The sequence below is a fragment of the Melanotaenia boesemani genome, chromosome 3, assembly GCF_017639745.1.
Source record: "Melanotaenia boesemani isolate fMelBoe1 chromosome 3, fMelBoe1.pri, whole genome shotgun sequence".
Lineage (NCBI taxonomy): Eukaryota > Metazoa > Chordata > Actinopteri > Atheriniformes > Melanotaeniidae > Melanotaenia > Melanotaenia boesemani.
The window spans coordinates 6,014,202-6,037,567 of NC_055684.1; the positions used below are offsets into that span (position 1 = coordinate 6,014,202).

Below are 23,366 nucleotides of genomic sequence, written 5' to 3' on the forward strand. Positions count from 1 at the left end.
CTATAACATCTGGACCAGGTATAGTGTGTAAAAACGGCAAAAAAAAAAAGAGTGAAATCTGCCTTTATTGCATTTTCACAAATCAGAGAAAGGTTTCACAAATCACAAATTATATTTTTCAGATTCTGGAGACTCTGTAGAATAATCTAAGACAGGTTTGACGACATTGAGTATCAGTAAAACGCAGAGTTAATAGAGAAATACAGTCACTTGCGTTCTGACTTAAGGTTCCCTTAAAATTTCCCTTAACTAGCGAATCGGAGGCTAAGTTCAGCTTTGTGCGCATGACGCAGTTTCACTACTGTGGTCAAGTACGCTGTGAATTTTGGTTGAAGAACAGCGTGGATAGACTGAAAATGACCACGAAACAATAAGGAAATAAAATATATTGCTTTTGGTAAGAAGAGTTTGGGGGTTTGGTGGAGTGTTGTGTGATAAACATGCAGTCTGATGCGCTGGCTGTGAAATGCGAAGGTTGGCTTTGCGTTTGTTTTGAGACTGACACGTGGTGGTCAGCTAAGATAAGATTATGCTTGTTATCATCTGAAAGTGCAGCTTTTCTAGTTTCATTCGATACCCAGTATGTTGTAGTGTGTGTAGTGTAGTGTAGTAGATCACACGTTGTGTTGTTTTGTTTCAGGTGTTGCTCATGTTGATGGCGTTATTTGTTGCATAGATATTTTGAATTTGTTAGAAAACAAATACTTTGTTGACAAAATGAACTGGAGTGTTGATTTAGTGGCTAAAACCTTCTTGTTTGAGAAACATTAGAAATAAAATATCCCTACATCATTAAAGCAACTTTTTACACACATGAACTCGTGCTTACAGCTGCTGGACCCAAATTTTGGTTTGAATTGAATTGTCAGCTTTATTTAAAAAGGGTTGGTTGTCAAAGATAGAAGACTGGCTGACTCAATTCACACAGATTAAAATAATCTCTGACTCTAACCTGTATCGGGGCAGATTTGTTTGTTTGTTTTTAATTTTCCCCACCTTCTGTTTGAGGGGATGCAGGAGTTAGAATCTGAAGTTCCACAGAAACAGACGAGTTGTTGAAATGAGATTCCATCCAGATTGTGTGGAGCTCATAAATGAAAGTCCTACAAGGGTTTCCATGTTGATTATACCTGTTTTTAACCATATAAAACACAGCTATAAACACACTTGTAATCATTTACATCAGGTGTACAGTTATAGGTTGAAAAATGGACACTAGTCATTAGTGTGATGCTCATTAATGGTCTACACATACATATAAATGCAGTCCATATGAAACTTCATAGAAACTATCAAACTAATGAACGTATGAGCAGAAACACCCAGGACATTTGGATAGCTGTGGTGCTGTAACAGTCATGTAAAATACTAAATTAAACCTGCTGCTGTAATGAAGTCATGTCTGAACTGGAGGTTTGCAGCTCCTTAGGAGGACGTTCTGGCGGCTCTTCTAAAATTAGAAATATAATGAGAAGATGCAGCTTCAGCCTCTGCACAGACCACATGTTTTCATCCCTGCTCAATTTTTAAAGTTATTTTCAAATTGGAAAAAGAACAAACAAAAGTTAAAGTAGTTAAAACATGGAGGGAGTAGCTGCAGACATGCCCAGATTTTCATGAGGAACAGTAAGCACATGTAGACTAATTCTCTCTGGACAAGTCACTGTAATGGTTGTGGGGGAGCTACAAATGAATTGCCCTTTTGGGATCAATGAAGTTGTCTTGAGTCTTGGTCAGCAGTGGTTGCCGTGACGTCTCACTGCTGTTTCTCAGCTGGACTGAATGCTGATCTGTCCACATCTGTTTTCTCTCTCCCTCAGCTGATTTCGGCCATCCCAACTCACCGTCTAACGTTCCTGAAGGAGGCTGGACATGGCATCACTGAGGAGGAGATCAACAAGGAGGTGCTGACGGAGGACACAGATGAGCTTGACCATGCAGAGATGGAGCTGAGGAGAGGCCAGATCCTCTGGGTCAGAGGTCTGAACCGCATCCAGACGCAGGTACGACTTCCACAGTGCACCATAACTCCCAAACCATCAATACCTCAACTTTCACTTTATCACTAACTCTTGTTTTTCTGATATCAGGTTACCAATATTATCTTTAAGAAGATGACAGTTGCTATGGTAACTCAGGAGGCTCTGGAGGGAAAAAGAAACTGCTTTTAAATTAATTACTAAACTAACAATAATAATAAATAACATTAAGAAACCTTTATTCGTCCCTCAGTGGGGAAATTGTTTTGTTGCAACAGTACATGTGCAGTAGCAGAAGCACGCAGGTCAGATAAAAAAGAACACACACACAAAAATAATAATAATAAGAACAGTATATGGTTAGACAAGTATTCAAAAGAACTAAAATGACCAAATAAAATGTCTTTACATTGGAACAAATATATAAATATGGCAGAATAGCCTCCTCAACTGCCCTGCCGGTGTTCTGCTGTGGGTGGTGATGTCAGAACGCCTGTAACATGGCGGCTCAGGGTGAGTAAAGTAGGAGGGTGACTCAAGATGGCGCCTAGTGTGGTTGGATTTTGAAGAGCTCCGACACAATAAGCTGTACCACGACAAAAATGAAAAGTTAAACCGAGCAATAACTACCGCTGATCCATTGCAGAGAAGAAAAGAAACTGTAAGTTGACAAAAAGAGGATTGAGTTAACAAAAAAGAGGAGGGAAAAGCAACAGACTGCCCCGCAATTAGCCGAGCTAGCATAAATCAGCATGGCAAAAAGAACAGCTAAAAGCAAAGAAGGTACTTCTTTAATTGAACAAGAGGCTTGCAACTTTGAGGGTCTGTTTACGCCATTACCAATAACGCCAACAAAGAGCCCGGACTCGAAAAAATTACGATCCAAAAATGAAACTGAAGGCACTTCAAACGATGACATTCTGAAAGCAGTGATGGATTTAACCAACCGCTTCATCACTCTTGAGCAAAAGCTGTCTGGAAACACCGACGCCATTACCGCAGTGTGTGACCAACTGAAAGGGGTGGAAATCCTTGTCCAACAAAATGAAAAGCAAGTGAAAAAGTTATCAGAGCAAACCTCAAAACTACAGCAGAGAAGTGACGACGCAGAGCGATACAGCAGGCGCTGGAATTTGCGGCTGTACGGGATGAAGGAGACGGCTGGGGAAAACATCCGAGCCGACATCATGAAGCTGTTTGCGGCGCTCGTACCGGAGGATCAGGAGAAGATCGGCTTTCTTGTCGACACCGTGCACAGGGTAGGAGTGCCCCGCAACAACGCAAATCGCCCCATCATCGTCCAATTCACCATGAGAAATTTCAGAAATAAAATCTGGAGGGTCTCTCGGGAAAGCGAAATCTTGAAAGAGAAAAAGCTGATGCTCAAGGAGGATTTGACGCACGCTGACAGGCTGGAAAGAAACAGGCTATGGCCTCTTGTGGAAGCAGCAAGAAAACAAGGGAAACGTGCTGGTTTCCGTGGTTCTGAAGCTTACATCGACGGGAAAAAAGTCTCCCCTTAGTCTTCTCATTCTCTGAGTTTTTTGTCAAATTAAACACAGCGGTATTAAATGAGCCTAACAGTTAAAAATGTTAAATGGTTTAAAATTCATGAACGAGGTAAATGGTACTTATTGTTGAGGTCTAAGGTTTGTGAGTATCAGTTTTATTGTTTATTCTTTGACAGTTAAAGTTAAACTTTCCAGACATCAGACACCATAGAAAATATGGATTGTTTTATTTTTGAGGCACTGAATTTGTGTTCTATGAATGTAAGGGGTTTGCGTGATAGCGTAAAAAGAAAGGCAGTGTTTTTACTTTGCAGAAGTCACAACACTGACATCATTTTCTTGCAGGAAACTCATTCGAATATCGATGATGAAAAATTCTGGAAATCGCAATGGGGGGATACAATATTTTTTTCTCATGGCTCTAATTCTTCAGCTGGAGTTGCAGTATTGCTAAATAAATTTAATGGTTGTGTACTGGAGTCTGCAGTTTCAAATGTAGGCAGGTGGATCATTTTAGTTTTAAAAATTGACAACCTCCAGCTTATTTTTTGCAATGTTTAAGGACCTAACAAAGCAGCTCGTGCAAAGGACCTATTTTCTGAACTCTCCTTAACCCTGGATACCTTAAAAGCAAAATACAAGGATGCTACTATTATTTTAGGTGGGGATTTTAATGATGCTCCAGATGACTGTATAGACCGGAATCCTCCTAGATCTGCATCATTATCGAGCTTCAAGCCCACTTCATTTTTAAGTGATCATTTTGTGTTAACAGATGTGTGGAGATTTATGAACCCCAATGTCAAAGACCACACTTGGTCTAACTCGGACAAAAGTTTGTGGTCAAGACTTGACTTTTGGTTAATTTCATCACAAAGTTTACAGTTTGTTACAGAGGTATTTCACTCTCATGCCCCTTTATCTGATCATAAATTGATATGTCTCAGGTTGAGAGGAACTAAAGAAACAGCAAATATTAGAGGCTACTGGAAATTAAATAATAATATATTAGATGATAAACATTTTAAAGAAAGTATTGAATTACTCGCTAAAGATATATTTGATAGAAAAGAAATGAATCCAATTCAAAGATGGGAATTCTTTAAATTTAAAACCAGAGAAATTGCAATTCGGCGCAGCAAAGAGATAAAGAAACAGAAAACAGAAAAAATGAATGCCTTAATGAGTCAGTTGCAGGTGCTAAGCTCCAGACATGATTTATCTAAAGAAGAACTGGTAACGTTAAAAAGTCTCAGTGATCAGCTTGATAGAATGTACATCGATTTAACTAAAGGTGCTTTCATCAGATCTCGTGCAAAATGGTTAGAAGAAGGAGAGAAGAACTCCAGTTATTTTTTTGCGCTTGAAAAAAGAAATAGAAAAAGAAACAATATTGCATCACTGAAAATAGATGGTATCATAAGTTCTGACCCTCAAAATATTTCTAACTATATTACATCATTCTATAGTAAACTATATACTTCTCAATTTAGTCAAATAAAGTGTGACACTTTTATGGAATACATAAGAAACTTTACTCCCTTGATTTCAGAAAATTTCAAACAGGAATGCGAAGCTAAACTTTCATGTTCTGAAATTACTAATGCTGTACACTTAATGAAACTGAAAAAATCACCAGGAAGTGATGGCCTTACTGTGGAGTTTTATCTTTATTTTTGGGACTTAATCAAAAAACATCTTTTATCAATGTACAATGAATGCATAGACAGACAAGAAATGACAACAACCATGAAGCATGGATTGATAACTTTGATTCCCAAGCCAGAAAAAGACCCCCTATTGATAGATAACTGGAGACCTGTGTCACTTCCAAATATAGACTATAAAATTTTAGCACATGTTTATGCTACAAGGCTAAAAAGAAATTTAGATGAAATAATTAGTGAAAATCAAACTGGCTTCATGGCCAAGCGCCATATTAGTTCTAATATTAGATTAATATTGGATCTAATGGATTATTCTAATTATATAAACTCCAAAGCATTAATGATTTTTCTCGACTTTTACAAGGCGTTTGATTCAATTGAACATGCCTTTATCATACGAACACTGCAAATCTTTGGTTTTGGTGACAAATTTATTAGTAATATTGCCATGTTTTATAAAGACATAAATAGCTCAGTTATTCTGTATCCCAAAATGTCCCAAAGATTCTCTGTCTCAAGAGGTGTACGCCAAGGTTGCCCTGCTTCATGTTTCTTGTTTCTGGTTGTCGCTGAGCTTTTGTTTTTGAATATCTCATATAGTCCGAATATACAAGGCTTAGTAATTTTCAATAGAGAAGTCAGGATTTCACAGCTGGCCGATGACACGGTTTTATTTCTAAAGGATAAATCACAGATAGAACCTGCACTACTAGCAACTAGCCAATTTTCAGAAGCCTCAGGTCTGAAGCTCAATATAAATAAAAGTGAAATTTTGTGTTTATATGAGACTGATGAAAGACTTATGTTCAATATTCCTGTTAAGCAAACTGTTAAATATCTAGGAATTCACATTACAAAAGACATGGAGCTTAGACAACAACTTAACTTTCTCCCAAAAGTTAAGAAGACCAAATTAATTCTTAATATGTGGCTGCAGAGGGACCTTTCTATTTTTGGAAGAGTCTTATTATCAAAAGCTGAGGGTGTATCAAGGTTTGTTTATCCTGCTCTGTCACTTTTTTTTAATGATGTGCTCTGTAAAGAAATTAATTCCTTATTTGTTAAGTTTATTTGGAAAAATAGACATCACCATCTCAAGAAAAATATTTTGAGTTTAGAGAGGGCAGAAGGTGGTTTGGAAATTTTAGACTTTTTTCATCTAAACTCCATCTTCAAAGTTAAATGGCTTAAAAAATGTTTGGAACTGCCAGAGTCACTATGGAATTTTATTCCACACAATATATTTAAAAAAGTAGGAGGTTTAAAATTTCTATTGGGCTGCAACTTCACTGTTTCTAAATTACCACTAAAACTCTCCAAATTTCATCAACAGGCTTTACTTTCTTGGAAACTATGCTATGTTCATAATTTTTCTCCACACAAGGAACTGCTTTGGAACAATGGTCATATTACTATTAACAACAAAAGCATATATAATGAGAACTGGTTTGAAAATGATATAGTATTTGTGACATCTCTTTTTGATGATAACGGAAATCTTTACAGTTATGAAAACTTCTTGAAAGTTAAAGCCTTTCCAGTCAAGTACAGAGAGTTTGCTTCTATTATTAAAGCTGTCCCCACTGGTATGATTGAATTAATCAAAGGTCACCTAAATTATCAAAACATAAAGATTCAAAAACCCTCGTTAAAAATTGATGGGATTGACATAATGGATAAAAAATGTACAAACAAACATTTAAGGAAGGTATTTCAAAGACGTAATAAGATTTTGCCCAGAGGAAAGTTTTTTTGGGACTCACTGTTGGTTGATATAAATTGGCGCAAGGCGTGGTTATGTCCTACTCAATTCTGTATTTCAAATAAGATTAGAGAGATTCATTTTAAAATTTTACATAATATTTACCCATGCAACACACTTATTTCTAGGTTTGCTGAGGTTGATGAAAAGTGCACTTTTTGTAGTGATGAGCCAGAGACCATTTTACATCTGTTTTGCATTTGCTCAACATCATCTGTTATTTGGAGGGATATGGAAAAATTTATCTACAGTAAGACTAAACAACATATAACAATTAGTCCCATAGACATTATCTCAAAATTCAGTCATAGTGACAAAGCAATTAGCTTCATACTAAACCTTATGATTTTAATAGGCAAATTTCATATTCACAAATGTAAATTTTCCAGATCCCTCCCAAACTTTAATGTTTTCATGAATGAGTTTAAAATTTACATTGATACCTTGAAATTGATGTCAAACAAAAAAAGTGAACGCACGCTTTCTTATCTACAGACAGCTTCAATTACCCCCGAGTAACAAGTGCCTAGTATTTATGTTTTTTTTTTTTTTCTAATTAGTGCAGTCTTATTTTGTCTTTTGTATCCAATGGTATTATTTTAATGTAAAAGGTCTTCATAATTTTATTTTTGTATTTTTTTGTCAACCAGGGCCTATTTCAATGTTCTGATTGTCTGTCATGCTTTAAACTTGAATAAAATAAAGGAAAAAAAAAAAAAAAAAAAAAAAAAGGGTGAGTAAAGTAGTCTATGCCCCGGCTTTCTCTCTCCTGTTCTTCCATCTCCTCTCTCTCACACTCCTCCACTAGGGATGGGGGCTCAACCTGGTGTAACAAAGTAAGATTGACACAATTGGTTGATTTTTTTGAAGAACTCACAGAAAATAACAAAGGCATTAACAGGTGAGAGACAGGGTACACCTGGACAGGTCACCAGTCCATCGCAGGGCCAACACATATTGGGCCAAACAACCATTCACACACACTCCTAGGGAGAATTTAGTGTCCAATTAACCTAACATGCATGTCTTTGGACAGTGGGAGAAAGTTGGAGAGAACCCATGCATACACAGGAAGAACATGCAAACTCCACACAGAAAGGCCACTGCCCCCCAGGTTCAACCCCCACCCCCCAGCCGAGGCTTGAACCAGCAACCTTCTTGCTGTGAGGCTGCGGTGCTAACCACCACACCACCATGCAGCACACATGTGTTTGTTTCTTTACTTTTTTTTTCATTTTGTTTTGTTTCTGTAACTTTGACCAGTAAAACCATTTAAACAAGACTCATAGTGGTGATCCTACCTGTCCAGTGACCTGCCAGAATCTACCCGAGAAGGATCACCAGAGACTTGCGCAGCTCCTGAGCTCCTTCAGACCTCTGTCAGTTCGTTAGGGCTATTAATTTAAAAATTCTGGACAGTTGTGATTCTTTCGAAACACAAAGACAAGATAAGCAAATACGATTTTCACAGCAAATAATTAACCTCCTGAGACCTGAGTTATTCATTTTTTACACATTATCTTATTTTAATTGATTAATGTTAAATTTTATTTTGTTTAATGTGACTTTTTGAATTTAATTACATCATATCATTCTGTTATATTAGAATTTGTTCATTTGTGTCTGATTGAATTAAATGGTAAATGGCCTGTACTTATATAGCGCTTTTATCCAAATCGCTTTACATGTACGTCACATTCACCCATTCATTCACACACTGATGGCGGAAGCTACCATGCAAGGCTCTCAACCATGACCCATCAGGAGCAATTAGGGGTTCGGTGTCTTGCCCAGGGACACCTCGACATGAGCTCTCCGGGCCGGGCTCAAACCGGCAACCCTTGGGTTGCAGGACGACCACTCTACCCACTGAGCCATGCCGCCCCCATTAAATTAAATTTTAATACATTTGATTTAATTTTATCAAACTGAATGGCAGTATTTATTTATTAAATTGAGATTAATTTCATATAATTTAATTAAATTGAACTTAACTTCAGTTTTCACATTTACTTTATTTTATTAAGTAGAACTATTTGTGTAATTCAATACAATTGGATTTTTATTTCCGTTTAAATTCAGTTTTTTAATTGTAATCAATAACTGATTTTAATAATTAAATTCTATTTAATGCTGATTCATTTTACTATCAACAGATCCGTTTATATGGAATAGCTAAAGCTAATTTTACAACAAAACCATCAACATGATTAAAAACAGCTTCAGTGTCGATGCTTCCTTTATTCTTAACTGTTTTATAACTCAGCACAGAAAAATCAATGCAAAGTGCAGAACTTGACTGGTCTTTCTGCAGTGTGCAGGAAAATCTCCCGACTCTTATGTCCTTTACAGCCTGTCCACAGTCACACAACTTCTCAGGCTCCAAGCTCTCCTGGCATTAACATGAATTACTTTCAATACGGTTGCATTTCTTCTGTTCATTAGTCACATCCTCTAATCAGCAAGAGAAATGTGAAAACACATTCGGCTGAAATTATGCTGCTGAGTAACATGCTTCTAGTCTTCTTCTCAGCTAGAAAGAAAAAAGAAACATGGCTACCTGACAGACTGTTTTAACGAGACATGAAATATTGATGCAGTGAATCTCATTATGTTTGGAACTCCATTTATTTATGTTGTTTGGAAATAACAAAAAAGTATCTTTGCTTCAGTTTCTTTGACTCAGGCAGAGCAAACATGAGGATGAGTCACCACCATATTGCCACAAGATAAAATCATCCACTGGGCACTAAAATCAAGAGTAGCTGTCCACTTGCTCCTTTCTTCTCCTTTTCTAAATTCAGTTTCATATTTACATGAATGTTGTCCTGTTGTCCTCTACAGTGGACATGCTGTGAAATTAAAATAAAAAATATATTTTAAAAAATAAAATTTGTAAGGTGTTTTTTTTAGGCCCAAGTAGACAGGAAATCATACAAAAACAGAAATTGTAGAACACATTTTTTCTTGGGTTCTCAGTTGGATATGAAGGTGTTGGCAGAACTAAAACAAACCATCACACCAGCAATGAACAAATTCAACAAATTTTGCAAAATGGTTTTGGATGATCTAAAGCGAAAGTTTACAAGGTAAAATTGAAATCACTCGTGTCTCAACAAGACCAACATGTGGAATTAGTTATTGTCGATTGTATGACGTACCATTTCACATTCTCTTCGGAGTCGTTAGAGAAAGACTTTAAATTCCTAAGAGCAATGCGTCATGGTGTAATTCTGCTAGCATTCATATTGTGTTTTTGTTTTTGAGTTTTGGTTAACTGGGTTTGTTTATGGTCCGGGTATCAAAGTATAATCCGTTTTTCTGACAAAACCAAAAAACGAAATAACAGAAACAGCGCCCCCTTTTCTTTTTTTCGTTTTAAACCAAAAACGGAAAAACGGTTTTTGCTTTCGGCCCAATAAAACGAAAAAACGAAAAGATCCAAATCAAATAACGGCCGAAATTTGGTTTTTGCAAATTCCTTGTTTCGTTTTTTTGTTTCTTATTCGAGATAGTGACGGCTGGCAGACCGGAAGCGGAAGGAGAGTGTTAACACTTCAGAACAAAAGTAGCGTGCAAACAGCTGGTTGTTTGCCAGAACGAGATGTTTAATCATTATTCTATCTGTGTAGGAGCCATATAAGTCGTCATGGATAGTGATCAATGGTTTTATGGATTGTTTTTTTTGGTTGCCATGGTGATGGGGGGCTCTGGCGCTGGTTTGCCAGAGAGAGGAGAGCTGGTCAGCCGTAGTTTTGTTGACCGCTTCAGTTTGTCCAGTTTGCCACGCACTCATTTGTCAAGTTGAATTACAGTTTGCCTTGTTTAATGTTCCACAACTATGTAGCCTACATTCCATTACGCATGTCATCAATCACACAATAAACCGGATCAAAGCAGCAAATCTGCGTGCCTCAATAACGAAGCTGTTAAGTGCGTTTAACTATTTTAACTTTACATAGACCACAGTAGCCTACAGACCTTCGTTGCTGTATGCTGGCACATTTATTGGCACCTCCCTCTACAACGCGTTGTGTTTTTCTTTCTGATGGATGTTAAGCATCATCTCGCCGTTTCCCACCAACGAACCCCTTTGTTGAAGCTACGAATTCACTCATCATTGCATCAATGAATAAACTCAACAGTGTACGTGTGTGTGTGAGCGCGCGTGTTTATGTGTGACAGCAGGTGTGTAGTGCATCCAGGTGGTGGGCGTGTCCAAACAAGGAGCGGCTGCAGCTTTTGACAGATTACAGCAACAGGCTGAAATCTCCGAATCTAAATGTCTGACAGTTCCTCAAACATTTTCTCTAGTCTCGTCTCCTAACTCGCGCACGCGTCTCGTCATGGGTCGTCAATGAAATAATTTCGTCATTGTTCACGAAAACAACTTTCCAGGATCTGGACCGGATCTGGTTTGCGGGTATCAAAACTACCTGACATCACAGCAAAAGTCGCTGATCTAAAATGACAAATGGATTGCGCCTTACAATACTATACACCTGATTTGCACGTTTGCCTGGAGAGAATCTGCATTATGGACATTTCAGCCAGAACGTGCAATGATGACTGGGATGAGACAGCTCTGCACGCACTATTTGAATACTACTGTAAATGTGCGGCCGCTATTTCTGCGCCTTGATTTAACACTTTTTAAAGGCAGGCGCGAGGCTGCACCCTCTGGGTGAGAGCGGAGGCAGCCATCTGCAGGAGTTCAGAGGTGTATCAGTCAGATGTTTGGTGCAGTCATTTAGTTCATTCTTAAATGTATCAATAATCAACACATCAAAGGGAAACCGTGAATCAACCTGAGTTTATATAAATGAAACTGAATATTCAACGCTTTGATCAGCGGTTATTAAATCAGACATGTATTTTGTCTTTCTATTTTTACTTTTAAACTCTGATGTTTGCAGTGCGCTCCTGACCTGGATGGAGAGCTCACCAAGCGCTCAGCTCTCCCTCCTCTACTTCCTGTGTGCCGTTCCCATCTCCAAGTCGCTCGAGACCAGCTGGTATTGAAAGCTATGTACCCCAACTTTGATCCCTTGCACCGGGACATAAATGACCAGCGTTACTCCTGATTCAGCGCTGTCATGGTTTACCTCACTGTATGGTCACAGAAGACGCACCTCATGATGTCAGACCATGTTGGCACAACACAGCAACTGCTTATCCATGTCCTGATTAACTAGCGACTTTTTTGGCTGTGCGGAGATACTTTCATCTATGGATTTTCAATTTTCCAATATTTCTCTTCCAATAATACCTCCATCTCCATCTTGCTAGTTGTGACCTTGGCGCAAGCAATCTTAGCGAATCACCCACAAACCCTGGCAAACTATTACTGTTATTTTTATCCCTCTAATTACAGCAATGTGAGGTTTTTACAATCAGTGGCTGTATCACTCTTCATGAGAGGTGTCCTTACTCTACAAGCAGAGCCTACTTTCACTGGAAGTACAGAATAACAGTGAGAACTGGGCTAAATTAGTACTGTTCTTTCCTCCTTTGTCTATATCTTGGCACACAGATGTTAACCTTTTAAATGCGTATTACTCCAGTGCTGCACAAGATCACATCATCTGAAAATAATACAACCAGTTCAGTTCAGTTGTTACTTATTAGGCAGAGGTCTGGTAGAAAAGGTTGCTGTACCATTAGGGCAGCATTCTTCTCTGCTGCTTTGATTACACTCTGAAACCTCTTCCTGTTGTCCTCAGTGCAGGCCCCGTGCTGTGATAGTTAAACCAGCAGGCTCTCAATACTAGAGTGGTAGAAGGTCTTCAGCAGTTCGGTGTCCATACCGTTCTTCCTGAGGACCCTCCTGGAAGGACACTGTGATGTTGGTCCTCCTCACTGTCGGGCCCATGTCTGGACCGCTGGAAATTACAGTAAAATACACCCTGACATACATTTAAGAGTGGATATGTTAGACCGTGTAATGTAAGGTTGTATTTTGCTAATTTGAAAACAGCCAAAAGCTTGCAAGTGGAATATCATTGTCTTGGTTTTAATGTGCTGAAACAAAACAACTGTATGCATGTCTGTGTGGTGTGTGAATAACTAATGGAACTAACACCTCCAAATGCACAATTCAGGAAACAAATAAGTACTCAGTAAACAAGAGTGCAAACACAATGTCATTTATTCCGACCACATAACACATCTCAACAGAACTATTTAACTAACTTAAACAAGTAACAACAAGAACCATATATAACCATTAACGCAAACAATGACCAAATATGGACAAAAGAAAATTAAAAAAATCAATCACGAATAGTGTCTTTGAGTAACTGAACAGTCTCCTCCATGCCTGTCATTTCAAACATTTTTGTAACAAAGTCTGCATCCCGGCACTTTGGGCAGCTGGGTTCATGGGCCACCCATTGATCAATGCACACCTGGCAACCTATCAGGCCACGGCAGCATGAGCTTGCCACAGGGTTCCTCATTGGATCTGCAAGATGCATGAAAATTGTTTGTAAGAACAATTAGTTGTTCATGATTAGCAGCTTCATGTCAGTTTATTCACTTAAAGAGGAAATATGCCGGAGGTCCGGAATAGCTGACATAATTAATTACATGACCTGACAGATTAGGAGTGAGAATGGAGGCTCTCTGTCGAAATTAACCTATCCCCATAATTATAAACAATAGATTTAGGGATGTCCCCGATTTCATTAATTTTGGGGGATTGGTTATCGGCGGATCAGTACATGTGAAACCGATCTTACTGTCTTCTTCTCTGTAAAGAAAAGTTCAAGATTTGAGCCGATAGCTCCGGTATTTCTTCAGGACGTAGAGAAGCCAAGCTAAGCTAAGGTGTTTGTGTTGGAATCTCAGTGTCAAATCGTATTATCGAGTTGTATCACATGAGCTGAAAGATCCAATTGTAAAGCTTCTTGCGGTGACGTGCTGTGTCAAAGATCTTTAGTTGTCGAGATGCTTCACTCCTCTGTCTGTGAGTCGTCTCCATGAATGAAACTTTGTTATGAACGCAATAATTGACGTCTAAGGACTAATATATCAATGGAATAGTATGGAATTTTACACAGTGCTGTAATTTATGCTACTATTACCCTTGTTACTTGTTTTTGTGCAACTTTTTTTCATTGTATATTAGAAAAATACACTGCAAAGGGTAAAATATTTGATGGAGCTCATAGCAGATAAAAACTGCCTCTAAGAATGGCATGAGAAACAGTGAGCAAATGGGACAATTTTGACATTTGTATTATAGTTGCAAGTTATATTTTTAAAGATAACTTTTTTATCAGCAATAACACAAGACGTACCGGACGATAAATCCCCCCAAAAATGCCCCCTGGAGTCCAAAGGGTTAACAAAGGTCCACCGGAAAAACATGTCTTCAATTTGGCAGCATTATGTGGTGAAAAATCGGAATCGGCAAAAATCGGTATCGGTAGATCAAATTTTTTAAAGATCTGTGATCGGCCAGAAAACTGCATTCGGTCTACCCCTAAATAGATTAGTAGGTACATTCCCTATGATTATCAGTGTTTTTTGTTTTTTAATTTGTGGGGCAGCGATGTGAGCTTCTCAACACACAATGATAATTGAAGGAAATTAACCAACTCATACAACTTAGGGATTATTAAATGCTTAACTATGCCTTATATGTGTTACCTTACACACCTCTGCATATGACGCATTTGAATGTGGCCTTGACTGATGCCACCTCCTCATCCGTCAAGGCTATTGTGCTAACTTTATTGGCCCTGGCAAATTGTCCGAGGTCTTGGAGGGCTTTGGTGATTGCTGGCAGCTGTTCTGCTGCCAGGACCAGCTCCTCCATGTTTGTGATGTGGCTCTCCTCTGTGACACTGGTGGAAGGCAAAACAAATTTGCAAATGAGAAAAGGTCCCTGCGGTTCTCCAATTTTAACTTGTTGACACTGTAGTTAGTCATGAGTAGATAAGCAAGCAGCTTAGTACTTAGATTACTTGCTTGGCCTTGCAATTTAAATAGTTGTTAGCTAGTTAAAAGGATAACATATTTTACCATATATATTTAAAGAATGAAAAATATAAAAGAAAAATAAAAAAATAACATTGTAACACTGTCATCCATATATCTATCTCCATTGAGCATGAAAAATCATATTTAAAAACACTTCTTACCCACTCCTCCTCTTCTTCCTCCTTTGCAGCTCCTCAAAGTCCAGTTGTGGGACAGCAACAACCTTCCTGGCATTTTGTCTCCAGAAGGCTAGGCCTGAAGCAAAGATACAACGCTGATTATTTTGCTGAAGGAGGATAATGTCTACTGGTGTTTCTTTACCAGTTTAATAAGCATGTTAAATGTTGTTTTGTCAATAAAATAAGTTTTAGTTTAAGACTTTCCATGTATGAATAAGCATGAGGCTTTCTGAACTTATGGCTTTAATGGGCTGTCCTGTGGCAGACAGATGTCAGCAAATTCACAGAAGAGCTTGAACCTTGACCCCACCCCATGTCAATGATTTATAAGCAAGGAAAAGAAGTAGAGTAACATTCAGAAGTTAAAGTTTGTTACAAAACAAAGCAATGTTAGCAACACAAAATACACTATTGCGATTAGTCTATGTTACTGATTACTGTTTAGTAATTATGAGTGGTATTTGACGCTTATGGAATAAGAATAAGATATTTGCTCTAACAGGTGATTGGTATCACCCAACAGATGAGGTTACATCACTTACCTCTTGAAAAAGAGTTGAAGCTTGCCTGAATAAAACATTTAATTTCATCAAAGGATCGAGTGAACAAGGCATTCTGCCAAAGGTAAACAACTTAACATACCATTAGTCCCACTAGACTCCACTAACTTGTTCCCATGTCCATCGCATAGAACAATGTCCATATCGCTCCTCAGCTCCCTCCTCACTTTTTCAGACATTGCTGGAATTGTGGCATCAGCCAGGCTGAACTCCACAATGAGTGAGGCACCATCTATCGTCAGGCTGCCTCTTTCCACCCTTCCAAGTAATATATTCCTTCCAATGCAAAGACAAAGAGGGGAGAGGTACATAAGATTTGGCGATGATTAGAACTTTTGTGCATGTTATGCATGAGAGTTTTTAATCACCATTTCTTGTTTATTTTCTGTTAATAAACCATGACAAAGAAGGTTATTTGGTCTCATACCTGGTGAAAAGTTTGGCAGGACGTGGGGTAGGGGGCCCAGCATGTCCGGTGGATGTAGATGGTCTTGTCATAAAGGTGAAGGCTGGCTGTCTTGCAGGAGGAACTGTGACAATTAATCTTTTTTTTTTCATGAGATTTATGATGTTAGGTGACTATCAAAACCAACTCACGAGTTACCAAGAGGCTGACCAAGGGAATAAAAGCTATTTTCTGGACAAACTTCCATAGGCTAAGGCTTAAAACACAAACAGTGAAAAACCCACAAAAACCTTTAAAAACATCCAAAACAACAGTGCAAGCCAGCAAGCACGTGTGCTTCAGCAAAAAGTAGGAGCTGGTTTGATGATCAAGCATGTTTTTTTTTTAACTCCTCTAGCTTCCTGGAGATGAATATGGTGTCTGTACCTGCATGAAGTTTGCCCCCCATCCTCAATAAAATATAGTTTCTATTGTTTGTGCAGCATTTGCACTAGTTTATGCTGAAAAAAATTAGCGTTTGTCTTGTTTTAGAATTTATGGTATTGCAAGTTTACTATTGACACTGTGATATGTGTTTTGATGTAACATTGCTATGACTGTGACACCAACCACTCGTGATCACAGTTACAATTTAATTTGTGTTTTTATTACGGATGATCCCATCTCTATAAACGCCTACTTAAATTAAATATGAAATTGTAAGTGTAATAGCTGTAATTTGCCAGCAGAGGGAGTTTCTCCCAAAATGAGCGCTGGGTGTGTTGGCTTGCTGGGAGCTGCCTCTTTCTCATACCAGAACCTACCTCCTGCAGACTGCAGCTCGTGTGTTTTTGTAGTTTCCTTCCTGCAAAAATACCGGGCCCACCTGAGGGCTTGCAGCCTCCCATTGTAGTCAACATGAACTTAAAATGGTCTCTTTCCAAAGTACTGCAAAAATTTGCATTTTTCATTGCACTTCACCTGCTGATGTAAAATCACGAGTTTACGAGTGGTATCTAAGGCGAACACTGATAATGCATTGATATCAAATGGCCATTACAATCACAAACTTAAAATAAGTACACGGTTTATATAAATGGGACTGTCAGTAATAAAAACATTAATGCAACTGCAGTTGTGATCACGAGTGGTCGATGTCACAATCATGCTACATCAAACACACGTCAAAGTGTCAAGGGCAGCCCACAGAGAGAAAGTTATATGAGTTTATGCAATACTGGAAAAAACTGAACCAGCACAAATGATAATTTTTCAGCATAATCCAGCACAAACGAATGAGACCACTTTAGGCTCAGTTGGAAAATGGGAAGCTGCATGACCTCAAATTCACTTTTCAAAGAGTGTTAAATATCTCGAAATCTAAAGCAGCACCAACAATCACTTTTTCAACACAAACCAGCGCAAATGCAGCACAAAACTGCGTACTATTGAGACTATTTTCATCAAGTTTTATTGAGGATGGGGGCCCAACTTCACACAGGTTGTCTTTGTTCCTCTAAGATTGTAAATATAATGTACAATTTAGATGTGGACCAAACAATTGTCAATGCTATCTTAACTGTAGTAGAAAAAGTAGCCTACCATTTCTCACCCATTTTAGAAACACAGAACCAATAATGAATCAATTACAATTCAATTAATTTGTATAGCGACAATTCATAACAAAGTCATCTCAAGGCGCATCAATAACAGATAATAGCAGATAAATCAGTTACAATAATCATATGCTTTGGCCTTACCAGGAACCGCTTCAGACCGCTCCTCATCCCCACAGACCTCACATCGATGTAAGTCATCATCATCGATGTAGCCTGTGGTGCTGGGCAGTAGGACATCACCACCGTCCTTTATTAGATAAATTGTGGATGGGATCAGCTAAGGGAGAATGGAAGACAATGACTTTCAAAAGTTTGATACACTGTTATGCATCCACACAGTCCCACTTCAAACTTTGTTTTCTTCTCCTTCATTCCTAAAAGAACAACATGTCACTGTCCAGCCAGATCTTAATGTTATATTTTCCAAGTTGGCATATTGTCATGAACTATGGCTGGTATCACATAACATTGGTCTGTAATGCTTCCATCCAATGTTCTGTCCTGTTATTAGTCTTTAATTTAATGTGTTGCAGATTTTGTTTTTTTCTGACATGGTTTATATCAGTGCTTCTCAAACTTTTTAGATCCAGTGCCCTCTAGCTATTATCCAGACCTCCTTCCTCTCCCACCACAGATATACTGTATAAAAGTGGGATGAAATGAGACAAGATCACAGTATGAGGTAATTGAAAACATCAGGTAAGAATCTGATTTAGGATGACAAAGAGACCTTGCTGGGTCTGAGCTGGAATGATCTTATTTGTGCTGTTTCGGAAAAAGAAATGAATGAAAGAATGATAACATGTGGAAAACTAATATCTGCTGTTTAAATGTAGTTTTAGAGTTTTACCTGAATATCTAATGCCAGAGCAAACATATAAAGTTTTGGATTGCATCCGCCATGTGCCATCCCACCACAACAACCAAACTTTATTTTCCCTCACATTTTGTTACAAAGCCAAAAACTGCAGACACAAAGCCATAAATGGAGCATATTAACTGTTGTTATGGAAGAGTTTTAGTTAGAACATTAAAAGTTTCCCTCTGATTGAACATAACTCTACCACGTTATTGTTAAACACCATCATGTAATTACAGCAACTGTAATGAGAAAAATAAGAATTACCTTAAAAATCCGGGAAATGTTGTCCAGTGTCAGGTCCATGTGCCGAACATTAACACTGCGGGTCCCACGCCACAAAGTCACTCTTCCGAGATCCATATCCATATCCAGAACCAGAGAGAGGAATTAAGAGCAATGCTATTCGTTTCACACCGTCTGCCTTGCAGAAACGAATGCTTTGCCCGCTCAAATTTGTGACATGTCAAACGGGTATTAGTAGTCCTTAATAGGCCTACGTATCACGCACATTCACCCGCTCAAATTCGAAGTTGCTCCCGCGTATACTCACACAGAGATGGCTCTTGATGCACACCTAGATTTAATCAAAACTATGATGTCAAATGGCAAAACTTACAATGAAATTTCCAATACGTTGGTTTCAATGGGTTTGGAGAAAGGCGCGTCGGTCCCGAGTATAAAGAAATTCTGCGCAAGTCGGAACCTAAAAAAAAATAGACTGGTGTCAAAGTGTCAGTTGGAGGGCGCAGTTGTGGATGCAATTCAAGAGGTAAACGGCCTTCATATGATAATAAGTTTGAACATTGCTCACTGCCAGGTAGAGCAGCGGCGCTGCCTGTAGTAGGCCTACATAAACAGCAATTGATAGCATCATATTTAATTTAATGGTTGTAAACTGCCTATTCACAAACGGGATAGCCTGATTTGAAGACTGACATTTTTGTCATGCATTACTCTTCAGATCATGATGGCAACACAAATAACTGCATATTGGTGCTGGGTGGCCAGCTCTTGGCCACAGTGGCACTACACAATGAACGGATTTGTCACCCGTGTTCTGCTGAAAAAAGCACCTGTACGCATGCCGAGAAAAACTTGCTCCGCTAGAAGCCCAGTAACATGTTAGGGCTGGACAATTAATCGAATTTTAATCATGATTACAATCATGCCTTCTAACAATTATAAAAACACTGTAATCGAAGAAAAATCATTAATGTCACATGTATAACAGGAACACATATAGACTGGCTATTCATTTTTTTATTACCATTATTATTTTAATATATTATTTTACTCCTTTACTTATTTCAAATTTATTTGCAGTTGTTTCTTTAAAAAGTTATATTTGAGGTTGAGCTTTGGTGGTTCAATAAACACTTATTAAAATCAATAAATAATCGTGTACATTAATCGTGATTTCAATATCAATCAGAAGAATTGTGATTATTATTTTTTCCATAATCGTCCAGTCTACTACTGGTCTAACCACAGCCAATGTATCTTTATGATACTATAACATTTTATGTGTCCAAACCTCAGCTTGTGTGTGTGTTTGTGTTTAATACCTTTTATTCTTTTTTAGACAGGGCCGACTTATGGTCGGAGGTTGATGAAGGGATACCTCCATAGCAAAGGCATCCATGCCTCAGAAATGAGAGTTGCAGCTGCACTGAAGGCTGTTCAGCCTCCTTACCACGAGACTCGTTGCCAAGTGAGTATGCACTTAAAACTTCTTTGTGTTGTAGCCTATTTTAAGTTCAACGGTAAATGCAAATGCATTTCACATGTGTGACAATAAATCAGCCAGTGAAAAGGTCTGGATTTCCCTTTCTCATGTTTTTAAAAGTCTGTGCCCTACTGGGACTACTTTACTCGGAATGCACCAGGCCTCTTGTAGTTCTGTTGTGTCGTAATTGTTTTAAGTTTCATTTTTGGCCTGACCGCATGAGCCTAGCAGCCTAGCAGCTACACCGCAGAAATTGCCATTTGTGTTATATGCTGCATTAATCCTGTGTGTCTGAGTTCCGTGTGCGTTCGTACTTGACAAACCACACACACCAACAACCATACAAATACATCTATGCAGGAAACAAATCATCTGCACCTCCTGAACCTTCAGTAAATCTGGCTGAACTGTACTGATGGAGTTTGCCTTTTCCTTCTGACCGAGGACGATTCAGTTGACGCGCAATCCCGAATCAGTTAAACGCATACAATCCCAAAAACATGTTCTTCTAGTTGATGTTAGTGCTTTTCAATAAATGGCTCAATTTTTGTGAGATATGAAATTTTATCCATTTACAGCTTGCCTACAAACAGTTTATTGCCCCATTTCTATCTTTTAAGTCAAATATCCCTTTCAGTTACATTGAAACCATTGTCAATCTTTTCTCTAGGGCTTGAGGAATCTCAATCCCATGCCGTATCAAGCGGCATATTTTGGTCAAAAGCTTCACATGGACCAAAATGAAAAGATGGCCATGTATGGGGTGACATATGTGGTGGCCATAGATGGCTATAGCAGCAAGATTGTGGCCTACTCCATCATGCCTGTAAAAAACAATCTTGTTATATATGATGAAGTGTACAGGTGAGTTGATATGTGGATTATATATGTACAAAGCTGTGTGATTTCTGATGAAAAATGTTTTACTGATGAAAGTTTTTAACAACTGCCCTTCAAGTGAAGTTTAAGTTGAAGAAAGTTTGATAGTGTTTTGGCTTACAGTTGTATAGGAAAGAATAAGAGCCAGCTTGGACTGGACTGATCAAAACAATGTGCAGCTCATAGCAATAAAAATGAAAAGTCTTTACCCTGTTGGCTTTTTATTATATGTTTTGTAGTATTATTATTATTAATTTTTCTAATGCAGCATGACATGATTAAGGGATGAGAAAAAATTTTTGAATGTATTTGGGTAGTAGTAAATATAAAATTATACATTGTAATTATCCACAGCCAACTGATGAGTCCATTCAAATATAAAATATGTCATTAATTTGTGATAGGGTGTGCAATTTGAATGAAATGGTTACGTTTTTTTGAGCTTTTATTTCTCTTTTCATTGATTGAAAAGGAATGCTGTTGTGACCTATGGCCTTTGGGATCAGCTGAGGGTGGATCACGGAGGAGAATTCTATCTCTCACTCTATATCCAGGAAAAACTGTCAGGGTACAGGTTTCGGCAAGACAGGGAACCATGCCAGCAGACAGCATCAACAAGGGTATTTAAAAGCTTTTCAAAATATAATTTTTCTCAACATGAAATATGTGTGTATGGGTATGTATTTTTCACAACAGAATTGAACAGAACAGAACTTATTGATGTTTTTGAATTCCCTTCTGCTCTACATTTTCACAGAACCACAGGATCGAACGTGTGTGGCCAGAGGTGAACAACAGGGTCACCTATCCACTGAAGGCAGCCCTGGTTCACCTGGTGGACCAAGAGCTTATTGATATGGACGACAGCACAGTCCGATACTGTGTGTCAAACCTGACCTGTCAGGTAGCCAGGATCGGAATCCAACGCTTTATTGATGCTTGGAATTCTCACACAGTTTCAGGTATTTCTTCAATTTTATGAGTTGTCACCGCGACACAAAAATAAGTTCCCATACCTGGGAGGTTGTTATGAGAATAACTTCCCCCTCAGCAGCACCTGGTATTGCCTGCTGCTTTCTCTGTTCCCACTGAACATTTTCAAGTTCAAAATGTTACCGTAAACGATGTGTAAATACAGCTCATCTTAAAAGCATTTTAAAAGAGTCCCTCAATTATTACACATTTTGTTTTATAGACTTAATTTGATAATAAGTTTAATTTTTTCATCATAACTCAACACAAATTAAAGGATTTTAAAGGATTTTAAAAATATAATCATTAGATTTACATAAGAACTGACAAACTAGCTCATTTATTGTTTTTTGGCTGCAAATCAGCACATAATGATTTCCTTCTTGATGACACATTCACATGAATTTGATATTACATAAGTTAAGCACCTGACAACACTTTACTGTTGGTGTTACAGTTGCCTGTCAGGCCAAATCAGACATACATGGACACAAACAGTTTATTTCTGTGTAATGTCAGTAGACTTTAGCATTACTGATACTGGGATGGGGACAGTTTGTTACAGTACAGTACAGCAGAGTGTGTCTCAATACCAAGAGAAACATACTGTACACTGATTCAACATTGTCTTTCATAAGGAAGAGGGATTCCAAATGTCCTGGCTGAAGGTGGATGTCAGGTGAAGCTGTCAGAACAACATCTGCCAGGTTCAGCAGAGGCTGCTGATCTCTACCTGCAGGAGAGGGGGGCAAACCTGACCAGAGAGTCAATATTTGGCACCAATCCCTTTCAGTCTCTGGAAGACCAGCAAAATGCAGAACAGCAGTTCAACATTGCATACCCAGACTTGGGGAGTCTGTTTAACAGTGCCGTGAACCAACAGCATCGCCCCTTCCAGGAAGCTGTAATGGAGCTGATCTCTGTTTTGCGGAGACAACAAGTCTAGAGGGAAATATGTGTTTAATTTTCTTTTGTCCATATTTGGTCATTGTTTGCGTTAATGGTTATATATGGTTCTTGTTGTTACTTGTTTAAGTTAGTTAAATAGTTCTGTTGAGATGTGTTATGTGGTCGGAATAAATGACATTGTGTTTGCACTCTTGTTTACTGAGTACTTATTTGTTTCCTGAATTGTGCATTTGGAGGTGTTAGTTCCATTAGTTATTCACACACCACACAGACATGCATACAGTTGTTTTGTTTCAGCACATTAAAACCAAGACAATGATATTCCACTTGCAAGCTTTTGGCTGTTTTCAAATTAGCAAAATACAACCTT

At 38.3% G+C, this 23,366-nt stretch overlaps 3 protein-coding genes across 4 annotated transcripts; 2 read left to right on the forward strand and 1 right to left on the reverse strand.

Moving 5' to 3' along the window:
• The first annotated feature begins 440 nt into the window (after window positions 1–440).
• Window positions 441–2,171, forward strand: LOC121636386 (plasma membrane calcium-transporting ATPase 1-like). The gene is made up of 3 exons (XM_041979868.1): window positions 441–474; window positions 1,741–2,003; window positions 2,091–2,171. Exons 1-3 carry the CDS (start codon window positions 441–443, stop codon window positions 2,169–2,171), a joined length of 378 nt encoding a protein of 125 aa, XP_041835802.1.
• A 10,878-nt stretch (window positions 2,172–13,049) lies between these two features.
• LOC121636387 lies at window positions 13,050–18,962 on the reverse strand. Its single transcript, XM_041979869.1, has 8 exons — window positions 18,775–18,962; window positions 17,790–17,925; window positions 16,072–16,174; window positions 15,779–15,920; window positions 15,627–15,699; window positions 15,067–15,160; window positions 14,582–14,769; window positions 13,050–13,382 (listed from the first exon to the last, which is right to left on the reverse strand). The coding sequence occupies exons 1-8, from the start codon at window positions 18,874–18,876 to the stop codon at window positions 13,192–13,194; spliced, it is 1,029 nt and encodes a 342-aa protein (XP_041835803.1). The 5' UTR covers window positions 18,877–18,962; the 3' UTR covers window positions 13,050–13,191.
• On the forward strand, window positions 17,920–23,189 carry LOC121637205. 2 transcript variants are annotated; one of them, XM_041981207.1, is made up of 6 exons: window positions 17,920–18,330; window positions 20,093–20,221; window positions 20,907–21,100; window positions 21,588–21,735; window positions 21,873–22,077; window positions 22,726–23,189. In XM_041981207.1, exons 2-6 carry the CDS (start codon window positions 20,120–20,122, stop codon window positions 23,031–23,033), a joined length of 957 nt encoding a protein of 318 aa, XP_041837141.1. In that variant the 5' UTR covers window positions 17,920–18,330; window positions 20,093–20,119; the 3' UTR covers window positions 23,034–23,189. The 2 variants fall into 2 exon arrangements, with proteins under 2 accessions (XP_041837141.1, XP_041837142.1); XM_041981208.1 differs by having other exon boundaries at window positions 22,730–22,864.
• The last annotated feature ends 177 nt before the right edge of the window (window positions 23,190–23,366 follow it).

Bases quoted from the DNA above. Each gene is read 5' to 3' on its own strand.
- LOC121636386 (XM_041979868.1), top strand. From the start codon at position 441: ATGCAGTCTGATGCGCTGGCTGTGAAATGCGAAG. The intron at 475-1,740 runs GTTGGCTTTGCG...CTTGGTCAGCAG, and splicing joins GCTGGCTGTGAAATGCGAAG to TGGTTGCCGTGACGTCTCAC. The intron at 2,004-2,090 runs GTACGACTTCCA...TTCTGATATCAG, and splicing joins TGAACCGCATCCAGACGCAG to GTTACCAATATTATCTTTAA.
- LOC121636387 (XM_041979869.1), bottom strand. From the start codon at position 18,876: ATGGATATGGATCTCGGAAGAGTGACTTTGTGGCGTGGGACCCGCAGT. The intron at 15,921-16,071 runs GTATGAGACCAA...TTGCATTGGAAG, and splicing joins CCTGCCAAACTTTTCACCAG to GAATATATTACTTGGAAGGG. The intron at 14,770-15,066 runs GTAAGAAGTGTT...GCCTTCCACCAG, and splicing joins AGGAAGAAGAGGAGGAGTGG to TGTCACAGAGGAGAGCCACA.
- LOC121637205 (XM_041981207.1), top strand. From the start codon at position 20,120: ATGAAGGGATACCTCCATAGCAAAGGCATCCATGCCTCAGAAATGAGA. The intron at 20,222-20,906 runs GTGAGTATGCAC...TCTTTTCTCTAG, and splicing joins ACCACGAGACTCGTTGCCAA to GGCTTGAGGAATCTCAATCC. The intron at 21,101-21,587 runs GTGAGTTGATAT...TTGATTGAAAAG, and splicing joins ATATATGATGAAGTGTACAG to GAATGCTGTTGTGACCTATG.